Source organism: Petromyzon marinus, unplaced genomic scaffold (assembly GCF_048934315.1).
Source record: "Petromyzon marinus isolate PM22_M1 ecotype Great Lakes invasive population unplaced genomic scaffold, UKy_Petmar_22M1.pri1.0 PM_Scaffold_66, whole genome shotgun sequence".
Lineage (NCBI taxonomy): Eukaryota > Metazoa > Chordata > Hyperoartia > Petromyzontiformes > Petromyzontidae > Petromyzon > Petromyzon marinus.
In genome coordinates this window covers 255,392-269,255 of record NW_027423673.1, presented here as the reverse complement: position 1 = coordinate 269,255, position 13,864 = coordinate 255,392, and the positions used below count along the sequence as shown (strand labels likewise).

The window sequence follows — 13,864 nt, the reverse complement described above, 5'->3', positions numbered from 1 at the left end:
CCAGTACTACTAGTTATAGTACTAGTACTACTAGTTATAGTACTACTAGTTATAGTACTAGTACTACTAGTTGTAGTACAAGTACTACTAGTTGTAGTACCAGTACTACTAGTTATAGTACTACTAGTTGTAGTACTAGTACTACTAGTTATAGTACTACTAGTTATAGTACTAGTACTACTAGTTATAGTACTACTAGTTATAGTACTAGTACTACTAGTTGTAGTACAAGTACTACTAGTTGTAGTACCAGTACTACTAGTTATAGTACCAGTACTACTAGTTATAGTACCAGTACTACTAGTACTACTAGTTGTAGTACTAGTACTACTAGTTATAGTACCAGTACTACTAGTTATAGTACTACTAGTTATAGTATCAGTACTACTAGTATAGTACTACTAGGTATAGTACTAGTACTACTAGTTGTAGTACTAGTACTACTAGTTGTAGTACCAGTACTACTAGTTATAGTACTACTAGGTATAGTACTAGTACTACTAGTTATAGTACCAGTACTACTAGTTATAATACTAGTACTACTAGTTATAGTACTACTAGTTATAGTACTAGTACTACTAATTATAGTACTACTAGTTATAGTACTAGTACTACTAGTTATAGTACTAGTACTACTAGATGTAGTACTAGTACTACTAGTTGTAGTACTAGTACTACTAGTTATAGTACCAGTACTACTAGTTATAGTACCAGTACTACTAGTTATAGTACTACTAGTTATAGTACAAGTACTACTAGTTGTAGTACCAGTACTACTAGTTATAGTACCAGTACTACCAGTTATAGTACTACTAGTTATAGTACTAGTACTACTAGTTGTAGTACCAGTACTACTAGTTATAGTACCAGTACTACTAGTTATAGTACCAGTACTACTAGTTATAGTACTACTAGTTATAGTACAAGTACTACTAGTTGTAGTACCAGTACTACTAGTTATAGTACCAGTACTACTAGTTATAGTACCAGTACTACTAGTTATAGTACTAGTACTACTAGTTATAGTACTACTAGTTATAGTACTAGTACTACTAGTTGTAGTACAAGTACTACTAGTTGTAGTACCAGTACTACTAGTTATAGTACTACTAGTTGTAGTACTAGTAATACTAGTTATAGTACTACTAGTTATAGTACTAGTACTACTAGTTATAGTACTACTAGTTATAGTACTAGTACTACTAGTTGTAGTACAAGTACTACTAGTTGTAGTACCAGTACTACTAGTTATAGTACCAGTACTACTAGTTATAGTACCAGTACTACTAGTACTACTAGTTGTAGTACTAGTACTACTAGTTATAGTACCAGTACTACTAGTTATAGTACTACTAGTTATAGTATCAGTACTACTAGTATAGTACTACTAGGTATAGTACTAGTACTACTAGTTGTAGTACTAGTACTACTAGTTGTAGTACCAGTACTACTAGTTATAGTACTACTAGGTATAGTACTAGTACTACTAGTTATAGTACCAGTACTACTAGTTATAATACTAGTACTACTAGTTATAGTACTACTAGTTATAGTACTAGTACTACTAATTATAGTACTACTAGTTATAGTACTAGTACTACTAGTTATAGTACTAGTACTACTAGTTGTAGTACTAGTACTACTAGTTATAGTACTAGTACTACTAGTTATAGTACTAGTACTACTAGTTATAGTACTAGTACTACTAGTTATAGTACTAGTACTACTAGTTATAGTACTACTAGTTATAGTACTAGTACTACTAGTTATAGTACCAGTACTACTAGTTATAGTACTAGTACTACTAATTATAGTACCAGTACTTCTAGTTATAGTACTAGTAGTTATAGTACTAGTACTACTAGTTATAGTACCAGTACTACTAGTAATAGTACTACTAGTTATAGTACCAGTACTGTTAGTTATAGTACTACTAGTTGTAGTACTAGTACTACTAGTTATAGCACTAGTACTACTAGTTATAGTACCAGTACTACTAGTTATAGTACCAGTACTACTAGTTATAGTACTAGTACTACTAGTTATAGTACCAGTACTACCAGTTATAGCACTACTAGATAAAGTACTAGTACTACTAGTTGTAGTACTAGTACTACTAGTTATAGTACCAGTACTACTAGTTATAGTACCAGTACTACTAGTTATAGTACTAGAACTACTAGTTATAGTACTACTAGTTGTAGTACCAGTACTACTAGTTATAGTACCAGTACTACTAGTTATAGTACTACTAGTTATAGTACTAGTACTACTAGTTATAGTACTAGTACTACTACTTATAGTACTACTAGTTATAGTACTAGTACTACTAGTTATAGTACTAGTACTACTAGTTATAGTACCAGTACTACTAGTTGTAGTACTACTAGTTATAGTACTAGTACTACTAGTTGTAGTACAAGTACTACTAGTTGTAGTACCAGTACTACTAGTTATAGTACTACTAGTTGTAGTACTAGTACTACTAGTTGTAGTACTAGTACTACTAGTTATAGTACCAGTACTACTAGTTATAGTACTACTAGTTATAGTACCAGTACTACTAGTATAGTACTACTAGGTATAGTACTAGTACTACTAGTTGTAGTACTAGTACTACTAGTTGTAGTACCAGTACTACTAGTTGTAGTACCAGTACTACTAGTTATAGTACTACTAGGTATAGTACTAGTACTACTAGTTATAGTACCAGTACTACTAGTTATAATACTAGTACTACTAGTTATAGTACTACTAGTTATAGTACTAGTACTACTAATTATAGTACTACTAGTTATAGTACTAGTACTACTAGTTATAGTACTAGTACAACTAGTTGTAGTACTAGTACTACTAGTTGTAGTACTAGTACTACTAGTTATAGTACCAGTACTACTAGTTATAGTACTAGTACTACTAGTTATAGTACTAGTACTACTAGTTATAGTACTAGTACTACTAGTTATAGTACTAGTACTACTAGTTATAGTACTAGTCCTACTAGTTATAGTACTACTAGTTATAGTACTAGTACTACTAGTTATAGTACCAGTACTACTAGTTATAGTACTAGTACTACTAATTATAGTACCAGTACTTCTAGTTATAGTACTAGTAGTTATAGTACTAGTACTACTAGTTATAGTACCAGTACTACTAGTAATAGTACTACTAGTTATAGTACCAGTACTGTTAGTTATAGTACTACTAGTTGTAGTACTAGTACTACTAGTTATAGCACTAGTACTACTAGTTATAGTACCAGTACTACTAGTTATAGTACCAGTACTACTAGTTATAGTACTAGTACTACTAGTTATAGTACCAGTACTACCAGTTATAGTACTACTAGTTAAAGTACTAGTACTACTAGTTGTAGTACTAGTACTACTAGTTATAGTACCAGTACTACTAGTTGTAGTACCAGTACTACTAGTTATAGTACTAGAACTACTAGTTATAGTACTACTAGTTATAGTACTAGTACTACTAGTTATAGTACTAGTACTACTAGTAATAGTACTACTAGTTATAGTAACAGTACTGCTAGTTATAGTACTACTAGTTATGGTACCAGTACTACTAGTTATAGTACTAGTACTACTAGTTATAGTACCAGTACTACTAGTTATAGTACCAGTACTATTAGTTGTAGTACCAGTACTACTAGTTGTAGTACTAGTACTACTAGTTATAGTACCAGTACTACTAGTTATAGTACCAGTACTACTAGTTATAGTACTAGAACTACTAGAACTACTAGTTATAGTACTACTAGTTATAGTACTAGTACTACTAGTTATAGTACTAGTACTACTAGTAATAGTACTACTAGTTATAGTAACAGTACTACTAGTTATAGTACTACTAGTTATGGTACCAGTACTACTAGTTATAGTACTAGTACTACTAGTTATAGTACCAGTACTACTAGTTATAGTACCAGTACTATTAGTTGTAGTACCAGTACTACTAATTATAGTATTACCGAGCAGTGACAGGGCTCTACGAGTCTCTGTGAGCTGTGAGGCGTCATAGTACCAGTACTACTAGTTATAGTACTAGTACTACTAGTTATAGTACTACTAGTTATAGTACTACTAGTTATAGTACCAGTACTACTAGTTGTAGTATTACCGAGCAGTGACAGGGCTCTACGAGTCTCTGTGAGCTGTGAGGCGTCGTAGTACCAGTACTACTAGTTATAGTACTAGTACTACTAGTTATAGTACTACTAGTTATAGTACTACTAGTTATAGTACTAGTACTACTAGTTATAGTACTAGTACTACTAGTTATAGTACTACTAGTTATAGTACCAGTACTACTAGTTATAGTACTACTAGTTATAGTACTACTAGTTATAGTACCAGTACTACTAGTTATAGTACCAGTACTACTAGTTATAGTACCAGTACTACTAGTTATAGTACTAGTACTACTAGTTATAGTACTACTAGTTGTATTACTAGTACTACTAGTTATAGTACTACTAGTTATATTACTAGTACTACTAGTTATAGTACTACTAGTTATAGTACTAGTACTACTAGTTATAGTACCAGTACTACTAGTTATAGTACTACTAGTTATAGTACTAGTACTACTAGTTATAGTACCAGTACTACTAGTTATAGTACCAGTACTACTAGTTATAGTACTAGTACTACTAGTTATAGTACTACTAGTTATAGTACTACTAGTTATAGTACCAGTACTACTAGTTATAGTACTACTAGTTATAGTACCAGTACTACTAGTTATAGTACCAGTACTACTAGTTATAGTACTACTAGTTATAGTACTTGTACTACTAGTTGTAGTACCAGTACTACTAGTTATAGTACCAGTACTACTAGTTATAGTACTAGTACTACTAGGTATAGTACCAGTACTACTAGTTATAGTACTAGTACTACTAGTTATAGTACTACTAGTTATAGTACTACTAGTTATAGTACTAGTACTACTAGTTATAGTACTAGTACTACTAGTTATAGTACTACTAGTTATAGTACCAGTACTACTAGTTATAGTACTACTAGTTATAGTACTACTAGTTATAGTACCAGTACTACTAGTTATAGTACCAGTACTACTAGTTATAGTACCAGTACTACTAGTTATAGTACTAGTACTACTAGTTATAGTACTACTAGTTGTATTACTAGTACTACTAGTTATAGTACTACTAGTTATATTACTAGTACTACTAGTTATAGTACTACTAGTTATAGTACTAGTACTACTAGTTATAGTACCAGTACTACTAGTTATAGTACTACTAGTTATAGTACTAGTACTACTAGTTATAGTACCAGTACTACTAGTTATAGTACCAGTACTACTAGTTATAGTACTAGTACTACTAGTTATAGTACTACTAGTTATAGTACTACTAGTTATAGTACCAGTACTACTAGTTATAGTACTACTAGTTATAGTACCAGTACTACTAGTTATAGTACCAGTACTACTAGTTATAGTACTACTAGTTATAGTACTTGTACTACTAGTTGTAGTACCAGTACTACTAGTTATAGTACCAGTACTACTAGTTATAGTACTAGTACTACTAGGTATAGTACCAGTACTACTAGTTATAGTACTAGTACTACTAGTTATAGTACTACTAGTTATAGTACTAGTACTACTAGTTATAGTACTACTAGTTATAGTACCAGTACTACTAGTTATAGTACTACTAGTTATAGTACCAGTACTACTAGTTATAGTACCAGTACTACTAGTTATAGTACTACTAGTTAAGTACTAGTACTACTAGTTGTAGTACCAGTACTACTAGTTATAGTACCAGTACTACTAGTTATAGTACTAGTACTACTCGTTATAGTACCAGTACTACTAGTTATAGTACTAGTACTACTAGTTATAGTACTACTAGTTATAGTACTAGTACTACTAGTACTAGTACTACTAGTTATAGTACTAGTACTACTAGTTATAGTACTGCTAGTTATAGTACCAGTACTACTAGTTGTAGTATTACCGAGCAGTGAAAGGGCTCTACGAGTCTCTGTGAGCTGTGAGGCGTCGTAGTACCAGTACTACTAGTTATAGTACCAGTACTACTAGTTGTAGTATTACCGAGCAGTGAAAGGGCTCTACGAGTCTCTGTGAGCTGTGAGGCGTCGTAGTACCAGTACTACTAGTTATAGTACCAGTACTACTAGTTGTAGTATTACCGAGCAGTGAAAGGGCTCTACGAGTCTCTGTGAGCTGTGAGGCGTCGTAGTACCAGTACTACTAGTTATAGTACCAGTACTACTAGTTGTAGTATTACCGAGCAGTGAAAGGGCTCTACGAGTCTCTGTGAGCTGTGAGGCGTCGTCCGTCCCATTGATCTCAGCGTTGCCACCCTGCCTGGTGTAGTGGAACGTCTCAGCGGGACCTGGGACAGGGAGACACGGGGGAGACACGGGGAGAGACACGGGGAGACACGGGGAGAGAGACACGGGGGGAGAGACACGGGGGGAGAGACACGGGGGGAGAAATGGGGAGACACGGGGAGAGACGGGGAGACACGGGGAGACACGGGGAGACACAGGGAGAGACACGGGGAGAGACACGGGGGGAGAGACACGGGGGGAGAGATGGGGAGACACGGGGGGAGACAAGGGGGAGACACGGGGGAGACAAGGGGGAGACACGGGGGAGACACGGAGAGACACGGGGAGACACGGGGGAGACACGGGGAGACAAGGGGGAGACAAGGGGGAGACACGGGGGGAGAGACAGGGAGAGACACGGGGAGACAAGGGGAGACAAGGGGGAGACACGGGGGAGACACGGGGAGACAAGGGGGAGACACGGGGAGACAAGGGGGAGACACGGGGGGAGACACAGGGAGAGACACGGGGAGAGAGACACGGAGGGGGGGAGTGATGTGACTACACTCAATCACACACAGTCACACACACACAGTCACACACACAAAGTCACACACACACAGTCACACACACAACAACAATAACAACAACAACCGCCATTCGCCACTAAGTGGCGGTGACGTCACCACGACGCTTGTGCCAGGCTATGTGCACCCTGAGGCCACGTGAAGTGTCGAACGCCCGCTGGCTGGAGGTCACGGGGCAGACCCAGGTGCCACGGGTCGACTGACTGAGATGACTGGCTGATGCACCACCTGTGCCCCCTACTGTGCCAACCTGCTGTGCTTTAGCCACCAGGCGCTCCGCTCGTTGTTGTGAGCGTCGCTCCTCCACCCTCCGTTGTTGTTGGAGGGCGACTACCTCCAACTGCCCAGTAGCGTCCTTCACGAGCCTCCTCCACAGAGGCCGATCTTGACACCGCTGGTACCAGTCATAGGCAAGTCCACTCAGCTCCACGTCCTCCTGTACCACATCACTCCATCTCTTCTCTAGCCCGTGCCGCGCCCGCTTAGCCGCCTCAATCCGGCCGAACAAAAGCTGTTTCGGCATGCGGTGGCTGTGCATGTGGGCTACATGACCCAGCCATCGCAGCCTTCCCCGCCGGAGGAGCTCACCGATGGGACCGTGCTCAGAACTTTCAAGGATTTGTGAGCTCCTCACACAATCCAGCCTGGTTAAACCCAGAATGGATCGTAGGCAGGCCAACCTAAATGTTTCTAACCGGCAAAGATGTTCCATTAAGGGGGTCCACGTTTCGCAAGCGTAGAGAAGGGAGGGAATGACCGTGGCCGAGAAGACCTGAAGCTTAGTGCGGAGCGACAGACCAGGTAGCTTCCACACAGCGTTACGCAACCGATGAAAAGATATTGCCGCTCGACTGATTCGGAGTGAGACCTCTGCTGTTATACTGGAGCCAGTCATAAGCACACTGCCCAGGTATGGGAAACTCTCCACTCTCTCCACAACTGCCCCATCACCGATTGGGAGTTGTGGGGGTGGAGTGTCCGATGGTACAAAATACCCAGGCAGGTGGTTAGTTTTGGTGGGGCTGATGGCAAGGCCCCATCTCTTAGTGGCACGCTCCAGTCTCAGCAGCAGCGTCTCCAACTCCTCCTCTGACTGAGCAGCTATTACCAAATCATCAGCATACATAACGTGGTTGGGCAATAGGGAGCCATCCCTTGACCGCACCCGGGCATCGATCAGCCTCCCATTATATCTGTACCATATGGAGATTCCCCCGGTACAGCTATTGAAGGCTTCATGAACTACGTGGTCAAAATAGATGTTAAATAATGTGGGAGCCAGAGGACATCCCTGTCGCACCCCAAGGTGTACAGGGAATGGCTCTGACTCCTGGCCACATAGTTTTACACGGGCCCGCTCACCATCATGAAGGTCCTTAATGATCGTGAGCAGAGGGTCAGGGACTCCGAAAACACGAAGAACAACCCAGAGCCCAGGCCTACTGATGGTATCATAGGCCTTGACCAGGTCAATAAATCAGAGATGTAGGTCTTGTTGGAATTCCCTACACTTCTGCTGTAGCAGACGGACAGAAACTATGGCATCTGTGCAGGACCGCCCTTTCCTGAAACCGCATTGGGGCTCCGCAAGCCTCTCCTCAGCGTGCCTGGCAAGGCGATGTTGAATAATCCTTGCCAGGACCTTTCCCGGCACACTGAGGAGTGAGATACCCCTGTAGTTGTTACAGTCTGTGCGGTCCCCCTTCTTAAAGAGGGGGACCACAGGGCATCCTTAATTCACACAATCACCAAGCCACCCACTCACAAACTCACCCACCCACCCAAACACCCACCCACCCACCCAGCCACCCACCCACCCAAACACCCACCCACTCAAATACCCACCCACTCACCCAGCCACCCACTCACAAACTTACCCACCCACTCACCCACCCACCCACAAACTCACCCAGCCACCCACTTACAAACTCACCCACCCACCCACTCAGCCACCCACTCACAAACTTACCCACCCACTCACCCACCCACCCACAAACTCACCCAGCCACCCACCCACAAACTCACCCAGCCACCCACTTACAAACTCACCCACTCCACCACCCACTCCAACACCCACTCACCCATTCACACACCCACTCACTCACTCACCAACTCCCCCACTCACCCACTCATTCACGCAGTTAGCCACTAACCCACCCACTCATTCACCCAGTTTCACACTCACAAACCCACCCACACAGTCACCCACCCACTCACCCAACCAATCACCTACTAACCAACTCACCCACCCACCAACTCACCCACCCACCAACTCTCCCACCCACCAACTCACCCACCCATTCACTCAAAGACAAAGACAAACATCCCCCGTATAGCCTTAACAGACTGTAGGGGCAAGTGCTGTTAGCGAGCACCTATGAAGGCCGGAACGGTACACGAGGGGGTGAGTGGCCAGCACCACGCCCGACCGCTTTTGTCTCCCCGGTGGCGATGTTTACTACACACCGCACCAGGTGACACATTTGAGGCTGAGTCGACCTAGGGGAGGCCCAGGACGGGTTCAGATAATCGTCACTGGTGTTGGCCGTGAGCGGGAATTGAACCCGGGTCGCCAGGTTCATAGTGCAGCGTAGCGCTAACCACTACACCACCGCTCCCCACGATCACTCACCCACCCACTGACTCACCCACCCACTCAACCACCCACCCACCCACTCAACCACCCACCCACCCACTCACCCACCCACTCACTCACTCACACACTCACCCACTCACCCACCCACCCACTCACCCACCCACTCACCCACTCACCCACCCACTCACCCACTCACTCACCCACTCACTCACTCACCCACTCACTCACCAACTCACCCACCTACTCACCCACCGACTCACCCACCCACTCAACCACCCACCCACCCACTCAACCACCCACCCACCCACTCACCCACCCACTCACTCACTCACACACTCACCCACTCACCCACCCACCCACTCACCCACCCACTCACCCACTCACCCACCCACTCACCCACTCACTCACCCACTCACTCACTCACCCACTCACTCACCAACTCACCCACCTACTCACCCACCGACTCACCCACCCACTCACCCACCCACCCACCCACCCACTCACCCACCCACTCACTCACTCACCCACTCACTCACCAACTCACCCACCTACTCACCCACCGACTCACCCACCCACTCAACCACCCACTCAACCACCCACCCACCCACTCATCCACCCACCCACCCACTCACCCACCCACTCACTCACTCACACACTCACCCACTCACCCACCCACCCACTCACCCACCCACTCACCCACTCACCCACCCACTCACCCACTCACTCACCCACTCACTCACTCACCCACTCACTCACCAACTCACCCACCTACTCACCCACCCACTCAACCACCCACCCACCCACTCACTCACCCACTCACTCACCCACTCACTCACCAATTCACCCACCCACCCACCCACTCACCCACCCACCCACCCACTCACTCACCCACTCACTGACTCACCCACTCACTGACTCACCCACCCACTCACTCACCCACACACCCACCCACCCACCCACCCACTCACACACTCACCCACTAACCCACTAACCCACCCACTCACCCACCCACCCACTCACCCACTCACCCACCCACCCACTCACCCACTCACTCACCCACTCACTCACCCACTCACTTACCCGCTCACTCACTCACCGACTCACTCACCCACTCACTCACCCACTCACCCACTCACTCACCCACTCACCCACCCACTCACCCACTCACCCACTCACTCACCCATTCACCCACCTACTCACCCACTCACCCACCCACCCACTCACTCACTCACCCACTCACTCACCCACCCACCCACTCACTCACTCACTCACCCACCCACCCACTCACTCACCCACTCACCCACCCACTCACTCACCCACTCACTCACCCACTCACCCACTCACCCACCCACTCACCCACCCACCCACCCACTCACCCACCCACTCACTCACCCACTCACCCACTGACTAACTCACCCACTCACTCACTCACACACTCACCCACTCACCCACCCACTCACTCACCCACTCACTCACCCACTCACTCACCAATTCACCCACCCACCCACCCACTCACCCACCCACCCACCCACTCACTCACTCACTCACCCACCCACCCACTCACTCACCCACTCACCCACCCACTCACTCACCCACTCACTCACCCACTCACCCACTCACTCACCCACCCACCCACTCACTCACCCACTCACTCACCCACTCACTCACCCACTCACCCACTCACCCACCCACTCACCCACCCACCCACTCATCCACCCACTCACTCACCCACTCACCCACTGACTAACTCACCCACTCACTCACTCACACACTCACCCACTCACCCACCCACTCACACACCCACTCACTCACTCACACACTCACCCACTCACCCACCCACCCACTCACCCACCCACTCACCCACTCACCCACCCACTCACTCACTCACCCACTCACTCACCAACTCACCCACCTACTCACCCACCGACTCACCCACCCACTCAACCACCCACCCACCCACTCACCCACCCACTCACTCACCCACCCACCCACTCACCAACCCACCCACCCACCCACTCACTCACACACTCACCCACTCACCCACTTACCCACCCACTCACCCACCCACCCACTCACCCACTCACCCACCCACCCACTCACCCACCCACTCACCCACTCACTCACCCACTCATTCACCCACTCACTCACCCACTCACCCACCCACTCACCCACCGACTCACCCACCGACTCACCCACCCACTCACCCACCCACTCACCCACTCAACCACCCACCCACTCACTCACCCACCCCCTCACTCACCCACCCACTCACTCACCCACCCACTCACTCACCCACCCACCCACCCACTCACACACTCACCCACTAACCCACTAACCCACCCACTCACCCACCCACCCACTCACCCACTCACCCACCCACCCACTCACCCACTCACTCACCCACTCACTCACCCACTCACTCACCCACTCACTCACTCACCCACTCACTCACCCACTCACTCACCCACTCACCCACTCACTCACCCACTCACCCACCCACTCACCCACTCACCCACTCACTCACCCATTCACCCACCTACTCACCCACTCACCCACCCACCCACTCACTCACTCACCCACTCACTCACCCACCCACCCACTCACTCACTCACTCACCCACCCACCCACTCACTCACCCACTCACCCACCCACTCACTCACCGACTCACTCACCCACTCACCCACTCACCCACCCACTCACCCACCCACCCACTCACCCACCCACTCACTCACCCACTCACCCACTGACTAACTCACCCACTCACTCACTCACACACTCACCCACTCACCCACCCACTCACTCACCCACTCACTCACCCACTCACTCACCAATTCACCCACCCACCCACCCACTCACCCACCCACCCACCCACTCACTCACCCACTCACTCACTCACCCACCCACTCACTCACCCACACACCCACCCACTCACTCACCCACTCACCCACTCACATACCCACTCACTCACTCACCCACTCACCCACCCACCCACTCACTCACTCACTCACCCACGCACTCACTCACTCACCCACTCAATCACCCACTCACCCACTCACCCACTCACCCACCCACTCACTCACCCACCCAATCACTCACCCACTCACTCACTCACTCACCTACCCACCCACTCACTCACTCACTCACCCACCCACCCACCCACTCACCTACCCACTCACCCACTCACCCACCCACTCACTCACCCACTCACTCGCTTGCTCACACACTCACCCACCCACCCACTCACCCACCCACTCACTCACCCACTCACTCACTCACTCACACACTCACCCACCCACTCACTCACCCACTCAACCGCCCACTCACTCACCCACTCACTCACTCACACACTCACCCACCCACACACTCACCCACTCACCCACCCACTCACTCACCCACTCACTCACTCACTCACTCACACACTCACCCACCCACCCACTCACTCACCCACACACTCACTCACTCACTCACCCACTCACTCACCCACTCACTCACTCACCCACCCACTCACTCACCCACCCACTCACCCACCCACTCACTCGCTCACCCACTCACTCACCCACTCACTCACCCACCCATCACTCACCCACTCACTCACCCACTCACCCACTCACTCAGCCACTCACCCACTCACCCACTCACTCACCCACCCACTCACCCACTCACTCACCCACTCACCAACTCACTCACTCACCCACTCACCCACCCACTCACTCACTCACCCACCCACTCACTCACTCACCCACCCACCCACTCACTCACCCACTCACCCACCCACTCACCCACTCACCCACTCACTCACCCACCCACCCACTCACTCACCCACTCACCCACTCACCCGCCCACTCACTCACCCACTCACTCACTCACTCACACACTCACCCACCCACACACTCACCGACCCACTCACCCACTCACCCACCCACTCACTCACCCACTCACTCACTCACACACTCACCCACCCACCCACTCACTCACCCACCCACTCACTCACTCACCCACTCACTCACCCACTCACTCACTCACCCACCCACTCACTCACCCACCCACTCACCCACCCACTCACTCGCTCACCCACTCACTCACCCACTCACTCACTCACCCACCCACCCACTCACCCACTCACTCACCCACTCACCACTCACCCACTACCCACCCACCCACCCACTCACTCACTCACCTACCCACCCACCCACCCACTCACCCACCCACTCACCCACCCACTCACTCACCCACTCACCCACTCACCCACTCACTCACCCACCCACCCACTCACCCACTCACCCACCCACCCACTCACTCACCCACCCACTCACTCACTCACCCACTCACTC

General features: G+C 47.1%; 1 protein-coding gene across 1 annotated transcript in view; it reads right to left on the bottom strand.

The window, feature by feature from the left end:
- The window catches only part of LOC116937063 (unconventional myosin-Va-like), a 200,352-nt gene that overhangs the window by 124,949 nt on the left and 61,539 nt on the right, over nucleotides 1–13,864 (bottom strand). The window contains exon 8 of the mRNA XM_076064735.1: nucleotides 6,305–6,412. Coding sequence (XP_075920850.1) covers nucleotides 6,305–6,412 — 108 coding nt within the window. The remainder of the gene's footprint in view (nucleotides 1–6,304; nucleotides 6,413–13,864) is intronic.